The 18,421-nt window shown below is 41.6% G+C and overlaps 3 protein-coding genes across 9 annotated transcripts in view; 2 read left to right on the top strand and 1 right to left on the bottom strand.

Moving 5' to 3' along the window:
• VPS41 (VPS41 subunit of HOPS complex) overlaps positions 1-2,123 on the top strand; it is a 29,051-nt gene extending 26,928 nt beyond the window's left edge. Inside the window, exon 29 of the mRNA XM_061555004.1 lies at positions 877-2,123. Coding sequence (XP_061410988.1) covers positions 877-945 — 69 coding nt within the window. The 3' untranslated portion in view covers positions 946-2,123. The remainder of the gene's footprint in view (positions 1-876) is intronic.
• A 3,904-nt stretch (positions 2,124-6,027) lies between these two features.
• LOC133344800 (myc box-dependent-interacting protein 1-like) overlaps positions 6,028-18,421 on the top strand; it is a 34,401-nt gene continuing 22,007 nt past the window's right edge. Inside the window, exons 1-6 of one of the 4 annotated variants that reach the window (XM_061554997.1) lie at positions 6,028-6,537; positions 11,845-11,925; positions 13,620-13,674; positions 14,453-14,547; positions 15,006-15,101; positions 15,504-15,611. In XM_061554997.1, the coding sequence (XP_061410981.1) occupies positions 6,460-6,537; positions 11,845-11,925; positions 13,620-13,674; positions 14,453-14,547; positions 15,006-15,101; positions 15,504-15,611 (513 nt within the window). In that variant the 5' untranslated portion in view covers positions 6,028-6,459. The remainder of the gene's footprint in view (positions 6,538-11,844; positions 11,926-13,619; positions 13,675-14,452; positions 14,548-15,005; positions 15,102-15,503; positions 15,612-18,421) is intronic. The other 3 variants (XM_061554996.1, XM_061554995.1, XM_061554998.1) reach the window with 3 other exon arrangements.
• On the bottom strand, positions 8,140-18,244 carry LOC133344802 (uncharacterized). Of its 4 annotated transcripts, none has more exons than XM_061555001.1 (5): positions 17,771-18,244; positions 16,666-17,590; positions 15,078-15,392; positions 14,218-14,393; positions 8,140-10,417 (listed from the first exon to the last, which is right to left on the bottom strand). In XM_061555001.1, the coding sequence occupies exons 1-3, from the start codon at positions 17,871-17,873 to the stop codon at positions 15,344-15,346; spliced, it is 1,077 nt and encodes a 358-aa protein (XP_061410985.1). In that variant the 5' UTR covers positions 17,874-18,244; the 3' UTR covers positions 8,140-10,417; positions 14,218-14,393; positions 15,078-15,343. The 4 variants fall into 4 exon arrangements, with proteins under 4 accessions (XP_061410985.1, XP_061410986.1, XP_061410984.1 ...); XM_061555002.1 differs by lacking the exon at positions 14,218-14,393 and having other exon boundaries at positions 8,140-9,409; positions 10,239-10,417; XM_061555000.1 differs by lacking the exon at positions 14,218-14,393.

Genomic DNA, 18,421 nt, shown 5'->3' with positions numbered 1-18,421 from the left:
GAATTTTTTTTTTTTTGTCAATGTCAATCCACTGCTAGTGAAGCCCTCCCCACAATGTCGGACATGGGAAATGTATGACCATACTTCACCACACTGGTCAGTTTGGGTTGTTAAAGGGGCGAGGCATGAAGTGAGCCAGGAGCGGTTCAAATATAATTCGTCACTGATTAGCTGTGGCTAAGATTTGAACCGAGGTTTCCTCGGGTTCATAACACAGTGTGCTAACCACTGTGCCACCTCTCCACCACCACATTATACTAAACTTAAATTGCTTACACACCATTATTAAAGCTAAACCACACATCTTAAATTTCAGGAGAAAGGAAGCTTGTCCACAGACACTTCTGGTCAAATGTAACATAATTTACCACCTTTGTTCAATCCATTGCTGGATGAAGGTTTCCCCATGCCCTATCAGCCATGGGGATTGTTAGCCATACTTCACCATATTTATTAGTGTGGGTGGTGAAGGGCATAGGCAGGCAAGAACTGGTTCAGATATGACCACTGGTATTAGCCCTGGCCAGGAATCTAACTCAGGTTGCAGTGCAGTGTGATGTTCCCTTTCTTCCAAGTGGCTGATACTTGTTTGAAATGTGTATATTCGAAACATGAGGTTTGTGGAACACCTAATTAAATTAGGTTTTTTATCTTTACCAAAGTACCTTTATTGGCATGCTTCTTCCGGCACATAATACATAAATAACCGAATGTCATGTATAAGCCCCAGCCTCTACTCTATAAGACATGGATTTATCAATCGATATTTAAATGAAAGTACTTGCATTTACGTGTCATAAGGGATTCATGATATGAAATTGCATTTCAATGTTTATCATGTACTAAATGGAATATGTTTTGCATTTTTGTCCTCAGTTCTGCAATATCTGCAGTGCCCAGCGGAGGGGGCCAGGCAGTGGATTTTCAGGATTCAAAACGTCATGAGAAAAGACCATCCGTACCACGTGTGTACGGCAGAGGGCAGTCCTCTCGGCGCATTAAATCTATACGCTTTGCGGAGTAGTAATTCCCACTCCACTGCCGGAAATATGTAATCACCACAGTGTGAGACAGGTACTACGTCAAAAGGGAAGGTTATGCCAATTATTTATTTGGTGTACTAGTATGAAGGTATGTGAACGTTTGTAAAAAATTATGTTAACTATCCAAAATAAGAAAACACTCCACATAATTCTCATTCTATGATGAAACTTTGAAGCCTGTTGCTAGTTTAATTTTAAAGGATTTTGCAATTATACAGCGTCAACTGGATAATTTGTTGTTGAAAGTGCTTGAATAAATGCATGAAGCATATGTTCGTCACCACTGAACCATAACTTTAAATTGTCTAATTTTAAATGCCCTCAACATTGGTGATATTCACCAGAAAACATTGGACATTAAATCTAGTAAAAATGTTCCCACAACTTCGATTTCTATGCTCGAACCTATATTTGACTAAACGTCACAAATCTGTCGCCTGATGAAGCTAGTTGTCATTACTGGCAAAACGTCGTACTCAGATTGTAAATGTTGTGGCTTGGCTCTCCAACACACCGGTGTGCTGTACTAGTGGCGAATTGGCATGTTCTGTTTACGTGACAACCCTTACTAGTTGGCTGTGTCGGGTGGTGGTGGGCTTTAACGACATATATTTACGTGATCTCACCGAAAAAACCTCTTATGGGTCGAAAATGAGTTCTGTGTAAATTAACACCTGCCAACATGTGCCTCCAGTTAAGTGCTAAGTTCACTTGAAAAATACGAGGGTTATTAATAATGTATTTGTGCATAGCAGTACACATCATCATTGTACAGATTGTCTTTAGTATGGAATTGAACATTATTGTCAAAATATGTAAGGCTAATAAGAGTAACTTGTAATTGAATGTAACTAATTAACATTTAAACAACACATTAGGCATCCAGTGACACCAGGAGTAACCCAAGCAAGTCCAACTTAGAGCTAAGCAATTGCTCGTATTGAATTTCGTCTACTTTGTGTTTGGCCATCTGCTATCAAGTATTTATATTGATGTAAAGTTAATGAATAGTGTGGCTTACATGCCATTATTCACCATGTTTTGTTGTAAGATAATAAAATCTTGCTTATGAAATATTCAGTCATTGTTAAGCCTTATCATATGTGTGACTTGCACAAAGCCGTAATGGATCATTATTTGAAAATGTTAATTATATGAGACCAAAAGAACACTTTTCACCATTAAAAAAATTTATCTATTTACAATTACTTAATTTTACATGTAAAGAAATGGATTTTGCTGTAAACTTTACTTGGTCCTATTACAAATCATGTTAACTGGACCATTTTCTCATCTAAGACAACCCGCATAAACATACGCATGGGGGAGAGGGAATGCCCGAGAAGATGACCGCTACGAAGGTGGGAGAAATGATATCCGCTCGTGTGCAGGAGCTTGATGGATTATTGCATTTTGAGACTTGAGGGATGATAATGACTTTGGGAGGCCTTCAGCAGTGGATAGATCATGGCTGATGATGGTTGCAAAGTGGAAATCTTTGGTAGCTTCAGTTGTATCTAATTTAAAATAGTTTATGTATTCATATAGTCAGATTTCTTTGGAAATATACTAAAGTTTATGTAAAAACACTTTTCTCGCTAAAGTTGGGTTGAACAAGTTCATATATCTAACATTTATTCTGTGCAGCAAGTTTTACAATGTAAAAGTGAGCTTGTTCAACATACACATGTATCAATCATTCTTCACATTTCCAATATGACAATTTAACCTTGAACAGTTGCACTACTTGAATATATAACTGGGCATAAATCTCTTGAGGCCGTGATCATATAGATAAACTGTCAGGAGGCAAGTGCAGCCTTTCCTGTATTTAACAGTATATGAACTCATTGACTTTCCATTCCAGACAAAGTGGTAGTTAAAGAATAGATGTTGAAGCTTAAGAGCTGTGACCTGATTTGAGACCGAGCACTATCGATCAAAACTTTTGACATACAATAACAAAACAGCCATAGGACTTAAAATGTGAATTTTTTTCTACTCATGAGAGCGAGACTGCAGACAACGGGTTCGTATTCAGTTTTCATAGGTTATAATATGCTTAATTTATGTTATGGTATGTGTATGCATCTAGCAGGTACTTGTGTCTATTATCTTTAGAAACAACAAACATGTACTGAAATGTTAACATTTGGTGATATTGCATTGGCAGTGGTGCACGAGCATAAAAAAAGCTCAACATTTGTCAATAACTGCCTTAAAAGAAAAAAAATATGACCGCTGTGGAGATGGAGCATTTAGACCGGCTTATGTGCAAGGAGCTTAATGGATTGTTGCATTGTGAAACGCTGGGATGACAATAACTCTTACCTCTGGCCTTTCCATGTGAAAAGGGCCATTGCCTGAAAAGTCACCTGTTTTATGAGGTCGCGCTCATTACACACAAAGTGCGTTGCCGCAAACGAACCACAATACCCTTGGTGGTCTGGTCAGTCGGCATCAACCTCACCAAGGCTACGGTCATCCTCGCAAGCAGCTTTTGGCGAACCATCAAACAAAGACGGTCACCGTATCGCGCGCTTTCAGATGCGCTTCTGCAGCCGTCTGGAACGCTCTTCTGATATTCAGATGCCACTGAACCTATGAACTTTTACATCAAAATTCAAAACGAATTTCTTTAGATAAAGAATACGGGACACACAGACAGACACAAGCAGAGAGAGCGACAACACAGACAGAGATACACAAGATAGACACACAGAAACCTCTGTCTGTCTGTGTGTCCAAGTGTCCGTGTTTTGTCTCAAATTTAGCAATTTTGGAGAAACATAATCAACCAGGTAAGGTGCTGACTTGTGTTAGCCGACTTTCTGTGTTGGATTGCATTCTATTTCTAAGTTCACTTGGTTTGTTTTCTACCTGATGACGATTGCTTGTGTTGCAATCGAAACGTCGTATTCTATTTAATTTATTTTATTTATCTATGTGACTTTACCGATAGAACCAAAGAGTAATTCCTGCAGTCACGAAAGCTTCAAATCAAGTTTTAATTTCTTTAGAACTGTTTTTGTGTTTAGCTTGACCTCCCCCCAGAACCGGCCCTAGACCTTTGGGGGCCCTAAGCAAAATTTGGTTGGAGGCCCCTTTGATGTATGATTTTTTTCACCCACTCGCTAGCAGTGACTCTAGGGGGCCCTCTGCTGGCCACGGGGCCCTTTGCAATTGCAAGGGTCGCTTAGTGGCTAGGCCGGCTCTGCCTCCCCCCACACCTCCGATAAGCACGGGTTCCCAGCTCTTGCGAAAAGGAGTTCAACATACAAAAGAGAGAACATGCTCGAGAGGACGACCACAAAGAAGATGGAGCAATGAAATGAGACGCTGTGTATGAGATAGATGGATTGTTGCGTAGCAAACCCATGTGAGACGATGACAGCTTGTGGTGACCTTCATCCAGCAGTGGATTTGATCATGGTTAATGATGGCGATGGCTACTATTGCTCTCGTATTTGGTATTTCCCCAGCTCATGTTTGGTTGGACTCCGGTTTGGAGGCAAGGCGGAAGTATGCAGTGGCCCGACTTCCTGGGTTTCCTGGAGAATTTGCATTAAAGCAGTGTAATGGACAAAGGAGAGTTTTTATGTAATCCTCTCGTTGATTGGGCTATGGGAATTCCACAAGAGTGATGAATAACTGACACTGTTGCATTTAATAATATTCACAATGTTTGGAGTGTGTAGCCAAATGAGCACAGTATTTGTAATTGCTTGTGATCCAATTTAATTTACAGCACAAAACGCGATGTTATACATCAATAGGATTCCTTATAAATGGAACTGAACATGCTACCGCCACTCTTAATTGTCCTAAAATGGTAATTTATTTACAACCCAAATATGTTTGTATGGTGTGAATTGCCACGAAGTAATTCAATATATAATTGGACTATACTCTGAATAACATCACAATGATGTAACCGTGTTAAATAAAAAAACGATTTGTTCCGATAAAAATGCCCTCGCTGTCGTTAATGAGATGCTGTCACGATGTAAACAGTCCCGTGATCAACTGAATATCGTTGGATTAACATGCGTGACGCATTTATCTTCGTGGCTTGTTATTGATGCATATGTTTTAATTATCTTTAATTTGTGGTTTGAGAGCGTAATTATCGGGGAAACTATCCGATGTACTATTGAAATAATAAAATTACACGACCAAGAAACACGGCCTTCATCCAATAATAAACATAGATTGTGCCTGCTGATACGGGGGAAGGACAGCAAACAACACGAAAAGTTACCGACTGAATCAGTTGGAACAACCGATTTAAACGCTCTTTTTTCATTGAATTGTCATCATCAGTCATGATCAATCCACTGCTGGATGAAGGCCTTCTTGAGCCGCTGACACTTCTCACGATCCGGTGATACAACAATCCATACAGCACCTGCACACGAACCGATCTCGGCACTCAATCTCCACAACCGGGGGTCATCCTAAGGAACGCCTTCCATTCCGTAGCTGCCGCTCCGTTATTATTGACCATCGGCCACCATCCCTTCCAGCGGACCTATTTTATTTTTTAAGGATGATGTCTCCTAAATTGCGTACGTTCTCCGATGCGTGCGTTCCTCTGTATCTCAATGTAATTCAGGCATGCATCTCTCCATGCTTTGCGCACGTTTTAGGTTATGTTCGATCACAGTATTCATCGTTAATGACCGTGGTGTGTCTGAACCGTGCCACACATAGCTGACAGCATTGACCGCTTGAAAAAAAAAACGTTATGGGGCACATTGCAATGTTACATTTCAGTATAAAAGTTCGGCATTCTAAAGCACGACAAACAACCTGCTCTCTTTCTGATTTGGGTCTTTTTGATTGTGGGTCTGCCCTCAATCGCTGTCCTAGGCATACGCAACTTTGTTGCCACTTACATTGGTAATTCTGGAAAACGTAGCGGTGTAGTGGTTAATGCACTACGCTACAAACCCATTTCGATTCCCAGCCACGGCTAACATCAGCGGCGAACATCTGCACCGGCCCTGGACCTCGCATAGGTTGACTCGGCATTAAAATCAGTACCTGTCGTGGTGTGTCAAACATCAACAGCCAGAGCAAGCATCTATGCCTATATATAAGTGTTCGCTAAGAGCACTGCTTCCCAACAGCTTGTTCAAAGGCAATACAGACGACGTAAGTATTCGGGACCTATTCGTCTCAACACATGAAGGGGACTGCGATCGTAACGTGGCTACATCATCGCATCAGCTGCCAGCGCGTCCAAAACAATTTGCTTTTCGCTAATGCCCGATCCGGCCGTGGATCGCTAAGAAGCGATTCTATTCGGAGTAAATAATTAAACAAAACAAATAAAGCCCCCGCCGCCGTGCAGGAATAAAGGGTGAAGCGGAGCAGGAGGAGGAGAGGAGGTGGTGGAAGAGGAGGAGTCGTGATGGCGGATCCGGGCAAGACCAGCACTGGCATATTCGCGAAAAATGCGAAGAAACGCATAAGCAGAGCCCAGGAGAAGGTACAGACAGGTCGGGCAGCAGCCGACACCTTGTGTGTATGTGCGTGACCTGTGCGTGTGTGTGGAGGGATGCACGCCATCATCACACGAACGAATCCAGGAGCGAATGAGCGAGCGAGCGACTTAATGAATGGGGAGCAAGCGCATGATGGGAGTGGTGATGCACAACGGGAGAATGGATTCGTGTTTGAGTGTGAATTGCCGCATTGTTGCAATTTGTTGGGAACAATGCCACCGGTGGATGCACTCGCATTGTTGCAATCTGTGAAGCAATGCTGACGACGTGGCCAGGGCTGTCGTGTTTGTCGAGAGGGGGCACGCCTTTTACTCGCAAGAATGAATCGAGGAACGCGAATGAATGAGTGCACGGGAGGAAACGTCGGCTGTGATGTGCACAAAGGAACAAAATACTGCTCTTACTCTCTCTCTCCCAGCTGTTTCTGCGCAAATAACACACACTTCTTTTTTTTTGCATACATTTTAAACAATCTTAGTGTTAGCATTTGGTGGCATTGCACGTAAATTAATTCTGCTCTGTAGCAGCAGATTAAGTAGTGCATTTCTGAACGCCGCGCTACGCCACGGGGTTGGACAGATGAATGAACTCCCCGTGATCGTAATTAAATGTTTGGTATGCGCTCGACTCATTCCAACATCGCCGTCTTGTCGTGTGCACGGAGCTGAATTGCATTAAAGTGCTTTGCTGCACACGTGTGGCGGACGACTGGCCTTTTATCCTGGCGATTCCCAATTGCAAATTCTGTACGATGGTGCTATGATTACGATACACTGCAATGAATGAATAAGGAGTACCGTATATTGCAAATAATTATATATCCTGCATTGTACACACCGTGGCCTCTTGTGGATATTAATATTACCAAACATTTGCGTACTACATCCAGTGCATGGTACTGTCATGGTGAAATTGTATTATGGCTTTAATAATTTCCAACCTTTTTGTCGAAAACCGCTGTTTGGAAGATGAAGACACCCCCCCCCCCATGTCACTAATCAGTGTGGTTTGGTGAAAGAAGAGGGAGCCCCTGACCTCTTATAGATATCACTCGCCACTGATGTTGGCCACGGCTGGGAATCGAACTGGGGTTTAGTTCGCGAGCCACCGCTCCGCAGCTCCGCCGAGAACTGCTTTGCGGTACTGCAGATTATCCATTTATAGATACCCCACTGATTTCTGATGACCCACTTATCAACAGGTGATTGCATATTGGGGACGCGATGGCTCCATATCTTACGGTGGAATACATTACGTGCATGTTGTATTGTCAGATTGGTGGGTGGTGACATGGAAATGCATTGAAATATTTTTCCCATAATTTTCCACATTTATTTTAGTGGGATATCTATAATGAGGATCACCCTGTGTATTCAGTCGTTAATTTCAGCCGGTCTGTCCTGGAACATATTTCCACACTCGACAGACCTCATTCGGAAAATATCTCCCTACAGCCTTGGCTACTTCAAAGTAAACATGGAACGTTGGGCCAATGATGGACCAACGGTTCCAACCTCATGCCAATGTTGGGCCCAACATTGCATTTGTTTTGTTACTAGTCACATGGCATCTCCCCAGTCTTACGTAGAGTGAAGAGGACACGCTGTAATTTATTTGTATTAAATACGCCGTCAGTTCATGTTATTTGCGTATCTTAGTCTTGGTATGCACTAATCCAATCTGAGAAGCCATAGATTGAATGTCACACGGAATCCAATCGGCTGACGTAACTGCTGCTATTTTTACACGTGCATGCTTTTCACACCGCTTGCTTACGTGACCCCTTTGGATACAATCCATATGTTCCATCAGAAGCGGAGCTGCTTTAATGCCCCCTGTTAGCAACCTGGGGGAGTTAATCTCTGTCATCATGGTGAGATGCGCGTGTACCATGTCCACGGGGTGTCCGTAAAGGTATATCAATGCACTTTTGTGCCTGTGCATGTTACAGCCCTTGTGTCAATAGTGTATAGTGCTGTAAGAGAGGGCCACCCACGCTGTGCGGGTTGGTCAAAGTGGGAGTATAGAGGTTGAAGCATAGGACAGACAGGACAATGATGGATATTGCTGCACCGATCGTCCTTTGCTGACAACGTAGCCCAAGCAAGCTTGCATGGTGGTTTGCCCATCAAAGCAATCCATTATTGAACAACTATCAACGTACAGCGGTATGAACTGCGTGGTTGAAATGCAGGCATCGTTTTCCTTATACAATGTGCTTCAACCTTTTAAAACCAAACGAGTGCTCTTCAAAGCACATAACAGAAGCATTTGATGAATTTTCAAACACCTGTGTCTCTCATCTCCATACAATGTGATTTGACAACGTCATTGTGGACACGTGGGAGGTTTAAAGGGATAACACTCAAACGATCATATCGTCACACGACCAAGTGTTTACGTGTAGTTTTATCGACCTAGCTTAAACTTCTGTCCAACTATAATTCTTGAATAATGGATGGATGTTACCTTCATGGACAAACACCCTGTAGTTTGGCTCACGGGGGATTGCACGTTTCATAATTAAACACCAAGATGAAGGAAAACGTCACAGCTTGTAGCAATCGCATACTTTATCCCCTACCATACAGAAAACAAAGCCTAATAAATCCCACATTATTGGGATTCTCGTGACCAAATCCACGGGGTTTTTACCCCACACGAATGTTGACGATTGGGAACCCAAATTTGTATTGCTATGGCAATGCACAAAAGCGTGAACACGTGTGGGGGAGCAATGATGGAGAAACGAAAAGAGGAAACCTAATGAGTGCGTGTGCTTGCATTCGTTATTGGAATTGGTGGCCGTTTTGCTGAAGAGGAGCATACCACAGAAGTGCAGTACAATTTGGGATTCTGTGCTGGAGGAGGAGTGTGTGCATCAAGGGGATCGGGGACAGAAGGGTAACGCAGTTGGAAGCTGCAGTTAAACAAAACGGAGCAAAAAAGAAATCACGTGAGCGAGGAAAGTTCACAGAGAGACTGAGAGATAAACGGTCGTAAGCAGAATGGAAGGTGGAAGGTCTTAAACCTGGACTTGAGCAGGTGGAGGTAATGGCGGTGCCAGGGATCATATATGTGTTGTCGCGGTAGGGAGACTTGGCTGTGGCTGGTGGTGATGGCAATGGAAGTGAGAATATGGAAATAAAAATGCCTTTTTGCTTGTTTCCTATGCAACTTCCTGTCCTCGTCACCTAACCATGTGTCATTATTTAGAATGAGTAGTGAAGCACATGCATTATTATTTTTGTTACATTTTGAATGTTAGAAGTGCATTGAATGTTTGCAGCCCCTAATGCGTAGATGCCCATGCCGATCAATACTGAGATATGTGATGAACAAATTGCCTGAGTTACATGTAAATTTATGCTCGGTTTGCATACGATTGAGATGTCAGTTGTCATTAGATCTAGGTTGAGGTCTATTGCCATAGGCATTGACAATGCATGACGAATCGGCCCACTTTTGATGCGTATTGTATCACCAGTGATACTTCGTGGCTCCAGGTTGAAGAGGCAACAAAATCCTCCTCGGTAGTTTCCAGCCTCATGTGATAATGACTCCTACAGATGGACTAATTGATTACTGGAACACAAAGACAATGTGTGGTGATGATGATAATGCATAAGTGCTGTGCTTCCATCAGCAATTTTCATGAGAAGCTACGTGGGATGCCTGTGCCCACCTGCTGGAGAAAGAGGTGATGGATGAAGCCACTGCTAGCACATCTGAGTTTCATTTCGGTTTCTTTTTGAGACTCTGGGTGAGTCCATAGGTCCTCTTCATAATCAGAATCTTTATTTAGACTGGGGGAATCCGATGAGCTATGAAGCTCTTTTTCACAGATGTCCAGTGTGGGCGGGTCTGCAAGTTACAACAGCAAAAAATACAAAACACTATAGGAGTGCAAAATAGAGAAAAAGGTGAGCAAATCACTTAATATAAATAAATCAGACAATTAATTATATACATCCCATTTATCAAGCTTGGGCAAGGCAGCAAAAATAACAACAAAGTGGTCTCAGACCGTATCATGGTAACACACAGTAGACCCTCAATAAAATGGCACATTAGCACTGAATATCAATATACAGGTAAGGAACACAGCTACAAAATCACATTTGTATCCAGCAATAATCTTCTGCTTCAGGATATATTTTTTGGAGGAACATGGTGAAGCCACCGCCGGCACATTGCAGTTTCTCAATTAATCCACGTGTACGCAGTCTCGCCTGACAACGTAAAACGCGAGGCAGACTAAGTTGCCTCCTAAACCTGGAGCCACGGACCGCCGTTGTGTTGTTTTTATTCGCAGCTTAGATACACAGTGGGTGGTGGTCCATGGAGGCTGAATTACTCTTTCTCAGTCGAGTAAGTGTGAGAGGCAAGTCGTTAATGAGGAAAGACCAGTCCTGACGGCTGAGGCCAAGGCAGACTGCAAATTTAATTTACTTTTGGAAAGGATAAATTACATCTGAGGGAATAGTCAAATATCCTTCTAAGTAAACATGTTTATAATAGAATCAAGGCAAATTTACACGTGGTTTCACGTGTAAATTATCTCCGGCGTAAAGGAAAATAACTAATGGTATTCAAGAATTTAAACAAGCTAGTGGCGCATGAGTGCTTCGCTGTACCAGACGGATGTTATAACAAGGCTCTCTAACTGCGCGTTGATTAGTAGCCTGTACAATGCTGTCATGCCAGAGATACTGTGCTGATAGAGGAATAAAATTGGAACTGGAAGAGATTAATTATTGTGTCATTGAAGAAGGTTAAAATACGATTTACTTGATACGGACGTGTTATACATTGCTGTATTTAACATGCGCAGGCACAATTCTGTAAGAGTTCACCAATGTCAAGCACAAACCGCATACTGTAATCGAATTTGACAACGGTGTGTCACGTGTTTACGCCATCGATTTAATATAAACAGACTTGAATGCTGCCTGATAAAACATCGATTTGAGGGCTAATGTAATCAAAGTATTTGCTAAGCATTATTAATCACGTACATAATTCTGTGCGGTGAGTAATCGCAAGATCTCTTGCATCGTAAGAGCATTTGAAAGGCACGTCTAGTCGCATGATGAATTCGGAGTGTGAATATTTGTGTCATTAATGGTAATGACTGCTGGCTCTTTAGCTTCTTTCAAAGGTTAATGAAATTGTAATTATGTAATCATGATTAGTAATTAAAAGTTGCAATTTAAGTGCCGTTGTAATTTTAGCTATACAAATAGCCTGTCGTTTTTTTATACGGTGATGTAACGCACGTTTTTTTGCAGGTCCTGCAGAAGTTGGGAAAAGCGGATGAGACGAAGGATGTACAGTTTGAAGAACAAGTGCAAAACTTCAACAAACAGTATGTATGTATCACAGCTAAATGTGGGACAACAGTGATTGTACATACAGTACTTGAAATAAGCAATCTAACAAGTACACACAATATATTAATAGCAAAATATGCCAATTCCTGATTTCGGCATAGCTATTCTGTGGCCTTGTTTCCATTGTGTCCTCTTTGGGAGGGTCTTGCTAAAATAGGCAGTTAAGTAATATGGAAAGTTTGGAATATCTGGAATTTGGGAATATCTCTAAAGGGTAAACGAGGAGGAATTAAGAAGTTAACAGTGGGGATATTCATGGTATCGAGGAGTTTTGGGAGGCTAGATTTAGAAATTTGCGCACGGGCTGAGAATAAACGAAGCGAATGCATTGAAAAGGGCTATGAAGGTGCCATCGATGCAGGGCAGAAGGAGTAGAGGGGAGAACTGGGGTGAGATGGAAGGATGATGCGGTGGAATGAGATGTGAGGAATGTGGACGTGACTCGAGTATAGAAAGGTAATTCGAGCACTGCCCCCCTGACCCCCACCATGCATTAATAGGACTTTTGACTCAAAGAAAAATATCTTACATTTTCAAAGAAACCACAATTAACAGGGTCAGGCACTTTCTTGTCTTCAAAGCAGATGGTCGAAATCTCAGTAGGTGAAATTAACTCAACACTCAACCTCTCCAAACTCAACAGTCAGAACCATTTATTATAGTAATTGCATAAGACGGGCGTTTGATTGCTCGGCTCTATAAATGTGATGACATCGGGTTCACGGCTTAGCAAGGCAGTGGCAAGAAACACAGGGAATGCAGCCTGAGCAAACATGCACACACACACCTTGGCAGCACGGAAAGACAGCACGCTTGTCACATCACATTAAGCACTTGGATAAATTAGTTTAACACGTATTGGCATGAGCTTATTCTAAACAAACACATGATTGAACCGTTTAACTTCATTACTTTTAATTGTGTTGTTGTTGATTTGAGGTAATGCATTTAATGGATGGCCCAAAAGGATGATTCCTCTATGTAATTGTGTTGCTGTGACCTGCTAATTCTGTACATTAAAAAAGCCAGAAAGAATGTTGAAAGCACTGAGGCTTAAGATTGAAAATTTGTGACTGCTTGTTAAGTAATTTTACAGTATTGGCATGAATAAACATCCCATGCAATGTATGCATTTCAAACGGATGACATAATATCACTGTTATCATTCAAAAGTGCAACAGTGTAATGGTTATGGGTGTTGGTTTGAGACTAGATTTGAAGCTTTCGTGACTGCAAGGATTCATACTCTTAGTTTTTTCGGTAAAGTCACGTAGGTAAAAAATGAAATTAAAATTAATAAAAATAAATTAATAAAAATCACGACGTTTCGGAGGCAACACAAGTCTCCGTCATCAGGTGGGACCGTCACAGCCAGATTTGCTGTATCAAGTGAGGCAGGGATTCCAAGATGCAAGTTCTTAAATACAAGTTAAGGGGGAGAGCTTGCATCTTGGAATCCCTGCCTCACTTGATACAGCAAATCTGGCTGTGACGGTCGTACCTGTTGACGGGGACTTGTGTTGCCTCCGAAACGTCGTGATTTTAATTATTTTATTTTTATTTATTTTTATTTCATTTTTTACCTACGTGACTTTACCGAAAATACTAAGAGTATGTTGGTTTAAGAGTTTGGTGTGCTCACTTTCAGTGTTTTTTTTCCTTCTCCTGCATAGAACGAGGGAAGCCGATTACAGAAAGAGCTACGAGGCTACCTTACGGCTGTGAAAGGTAAATACCACAATGTTACAAATTCCTGCAAATTTCTCATTCATTGTAACACACACAATGAATTATCCCCGGTTACCAGGTAAAATAATACCAAGGTATGATAATTATTTTTTTACCCTTCTATCTGGCAACAAAACTGACACCTTTTTTTACAAGGAGTCATGTTTGCATAGACCACAATACCTGCAGTCATAATGCAAACAAAAAGTTATGTTTTTTGTTTGCATTATGACTGCAGGTATTGTGGTTAGCTGCACCGCATAACAAAACGTTATGTTTTTTATTGCATTATGACTGCAGGTATTGTGGTCTATGCAAACATGACTCCTTGTAAAAAAGGTGTCAGTTTTATTGCCAGATAGAAGGGTAAAAAAACAATTATCATATTTTTTACTGGCAAATGAGGTTCCAATGGTGGAATACCAAGGTATTTCTTTGTCTTGAGGCACTTGTTCTTAATAAGACAATGCGGTGCAGCTAACAAACAAACATGTCAGAAATCTGATGTTATCGAGGAAAGGTCTATACCGGAATTACACGTACCAATCATTGCTCACGACTGGCAGACGAATGCCTACTTGCAGGCCGGGTGCCGAGTCTTCTTCTGCTGCACTGGGACAACTGCCACGAGGGGTGCCCTTTGAAATTATTGAGATGTGACGTAAGTCACTTATTACGTGTAAAGCACTCTGCTACGCTCCGGGTTAAAAGAGAGTGCTCTATAAAAAAAAAATATATTATTGCTGTCAAGTTTCCAGTGTGGATTATATCTCTGCAGCAATGCATGAATCTTCAAAGAAGATGAACGAAACCCTTCAAGATATTTATGAACCTGACTGGCATGGAAAAGAAGATGTACAGGATATATCACAGGTACTCCACAGACACTTAGTGCAATGGTATGTATACCGTGCATATGATAAGCGGTGAACACGTTCGTTTATCAGCTATTATAACTCTACACAATCAGTTGAGTAAATACATATTTTTACAATTTCTCAGTATATTATCGTAACATTAATATTATCACGTGAATATAGATAGAGCTTATATTAGTCTAAAATTAGGCTGGGCAATGAAACATTTTGAATCATTGTCAAAATAATTTTACTGTCCCTCCATTTATGTATATTTACAATGCTGCACATGTTCTCTTTGAATTCGTATGCACGGACACTAAGGGGAAAAGATTATAAGATTAAACATGGCGCAGCAAACCTGACCTCCATGGCCTCATTAAAATAATGTTGACTATTAAAATGATGTTGACTTTATTAATGTTGGCTATGTAAATCGTGTGGACTCTGTGCACTTACGTGCATCTTGTACAGAACAGCGATGAGCTCTGGGGTGATTTTCACGAGAAGCTGGTTGACAACTCACTCCTCACTCTGGATACGTACCTCGGACAGTTCCCCGACATCAAGGTATCACCGATCAACGAACCGTTCATGTTACATTTCCTCCACTTGTTGAATTGCCTCCACCTCTAGTAAGACAATTATTATAAACGTGAAGGTTTGTGTCAGGCGTTGCTCAACACGATGATCCAACGCATCTCGTTCCACGTGCTGGAGCTTCCACTTGATTCTGGGAGCTACTTTTTCTCAATCCTTCAGGCATCATGTCCCACGTTTGTCTCCTGCATCTTGGGAGATTTTGTTCATTATTAAGGAACTGAAAATGCTATCAGCTCGTGAAGTGAAACATCAGACATCCTGTCGAACAACACACATCACAACCAGAAAACACATTGGAGAGCTATGACACAGGTTTTGCGATGTAAAGTGTAATTAACTAACTTGCTGTTATTATGTCTGTCTTTGAAGTCACGCATTTCCAAACGTGGACGGAAGCTGGTGGACTATGACAGTGCCAGACACCACCTTGAGTCACTGCAGGGCACCAAGAAAAAGGAAGATGTCAAAGTAGCAAAGGTAGAAACTACCGGAGTCTTGGTCCTACCTGTAGCCTTTGCAAGATGTAGCATTTATAAAATAATTTGAATGTGCTCATGCCATCCTTTTCAGACCACTCATTTTAATTTAAACATGTTGGCTTTCTCAAGAAAAAGGTCATGGATGTGGCTTATGGGGAATCCAAAAATATTGAATATTGATGAATAGCATTTAGATTTTAGTCTTGACAACTATGCCTGGATTTGCTTTGCTATTTTTCCTCTCCTTCGTAACACTATGTAATACAATTTTTGTTCCTGGGTAGTAAGTGTTATTTCTGAATTTCTTATGCCTAAAAAGTATAGAAAATGGCTATTATTCCCCACAAACTTTGCTTTTGTGACCAGGACAGTGATATTTTGAAATTTACCTCTTTTCAATGAGAAAACGGGCGAATTTGTGTCTTTTCGTTCACATAAAGTCAGATAAAACCGACATATGAATAAAAATGTACATGTATTTATGCTAAAGTAATACACAAATGACTACAAAAGATTTAGAAGTGAGTAGTTTTTCGAGATTTACGATTATACTGTAATTCACTTTCAAGAATCAGCCCCCAAATGTAGTCTCCCATCATGTTCTCGTTATACTGTCCTTGGTAGCGGAAGTCCAGTATATCCTGGTGGAAGCGCTCGCCTTGCTCCTCTGAGTACGCTCCCATGTTCTCCTTGAATTTATCAAGATGAGCATCAAGGATATGGACTTTGAGGGACATCCTACAGTCCATTGTGCCGTAGTTTTACACCAGAGTCTCAACCAGCTCCACATATTTTTCGACCTTGTGATTGCCCAGGAAGCCACGAACCACTGTGACAAAGCTGTCCCAAGCCACTTTTTCCTTACTAGTGAGCCTCTTGGGGAATTAATTGCACTCCAGGATATTCTTTATATGTGGTCCGGCTTTGACCTTTGCCTCAGACAGCTTATGGAAGAAGTCTTGAAGGTACTTGAAGGCTGCCGACTCCTTATCTACAGCTCTGACAAATTATTTCATAAGGCCCAATTTGATGTGCAGTGGTGGAATCAGCACCTTACGGGGGTCCACCAGTGGCTTCCCCTTGAAGTTGTTCCTCCACACAGAGAACTCGGTCTGCTGTGGCCAGTCCCACCTGCGGTAGTGCACCTTGGTGCCTCTGCTGTCCCAAGGCAAAGATAGCAGGCAAACTTGGTAAAACCGCCTTGGAGACCCATCAGGAATGCCACCATTTTGAAGTCTCCGATGACCTCCCAGCTATACTCATCATACTTCAAGGCGTCCAGCAAGGTCTTGATGCTGTTGTAATCCTCTTTGAGGTTTACCGAGTGAGCCAGGGGAAGAGATGGGTACTTGTTACCATTATGGAGCAGCACAGCTTTGAGGCTCCTGGATGAGCTGTCAATGAAGAGGCACAACTCATTCTGGTTACAGGCGATTCCGATTGCCTCGAACAGACTGGTCACATTGTGGCAGAAGCAGAGCCCATCTTGACGGGTGAAGAAGCTGCAAAAATGTTGGTGACGCTTCCTCTGATCTGCGACTTGCACACTTTTATCCAACAAGTTCCACTGCTTGAGCCTCAACGTCAAAAGCTCAGCATTGGACTTTGTGAGACCAAGATCTCTGATCAAGTCGTTGAGGTCTTTTTGGTTGGGGAAGTATGGGTTTCTCTCCTCAGCTCCACCTCTGAAATTGTCATCTGGATCTACAACGTCTTCCTCGCTCTCTGACTTGCTCGTCTCTTCTAAAGGCGGCTTCTCTCTCTCTGGAGGAGTGGGTACAGGGAGTTCTTGGCAGTGTGGCAGCGGGGCGATGGATGAAGGAAGGTCCGGATACGTGATAGCAGGTGCATTCTTGCCAGTCCGACGTCTGGAAGGGTCCACCATGCAGAAGTAGCAGTTGCTTGAGTGGTCACTGGGTTCCCGCCAAATTCTTGGGATAGTGAAATTCATGGCTCTCTTTTCCCCTCTGTACCATCCTACAAGAATACATTTCAACCATGACTAATGTGTAAGAAATGCTCGCAACATTTTTCATGATATATTTTTTCAATAACATTGAAAATTGTAAAACATTTTAAAATTAAAAACTTTTACAATGTACATTTTTAAAAAAATTTTATAACATAAAATTCTGAGAAACCATTTGTCCATCTTACCTTCCAGAGTTTGTGTTAATTGCTTGCAGCTGAAATGAGGTGCCCAGGGTTTGTCTTGATCCCTGACAGGCATGCCAAAATATGCCTTGTAGGCCTCACACATCTTAGCAGATGCTTCCACAGAGTACTTTTACGCTCTTGTCTTGATAAATTGCCGCGGTCATAGCAAAATTGCATACTCTTAGTTCTTTCGGTAAAGTGACGTAGGTAAAAAATGAAATTAATAAAAATAAAACAATAAAATGCAGCAAATCTGGCTGTGACGGTCCCACCTGATGACGGAGACTTGTGTTGCCTCCGAAACGTCGTGATTTTTATTGTTTTATTTTTATTAATTTCATTTTTTACCTACGTGACTTTACCGAAAGAACTAAGAGTATGAATCCTTGCAGTCACGAAAGCTTCAAATCTAGAAATAGCAAAATGCGTCTGCCGGATGCTTGCAGCCTCTTGATGCCATCTCAGAAAAATGCAGATATGTATCCACTTAGGCAGCTGGAACGAAACTGAACTGGTGGGCTTAAGGCCCCTGTATTTATACTACTATTTATATTACTGAAAAGTCCTAGAATGTTCGAGAAGTTACTCCAAGTTTACTCAGCACTGAATCTATCTAGAATGTTCTGAAAAATAGGTAAATTTCAAAATATC

Source organism: Lethenteron reissneri, chromosome 20 (assembly GCF_015708825.2).
Source record: "Lethenteron reissneri isolate LAM-NWPU_2019-01 chromosome 20, ASM1570882v1, whole genome shotgun sequence".
NCBI classification, from domain to species: Eukaryota; Metazoa; Chordata; class Hyperoartia; order Petromyzontiformes; family Petromyzontidae; genus Lethenteron; species Lethenteron reissneri.
This window is presented reverse-complemented; position numbering and strand designations above follow the sequence as displayed.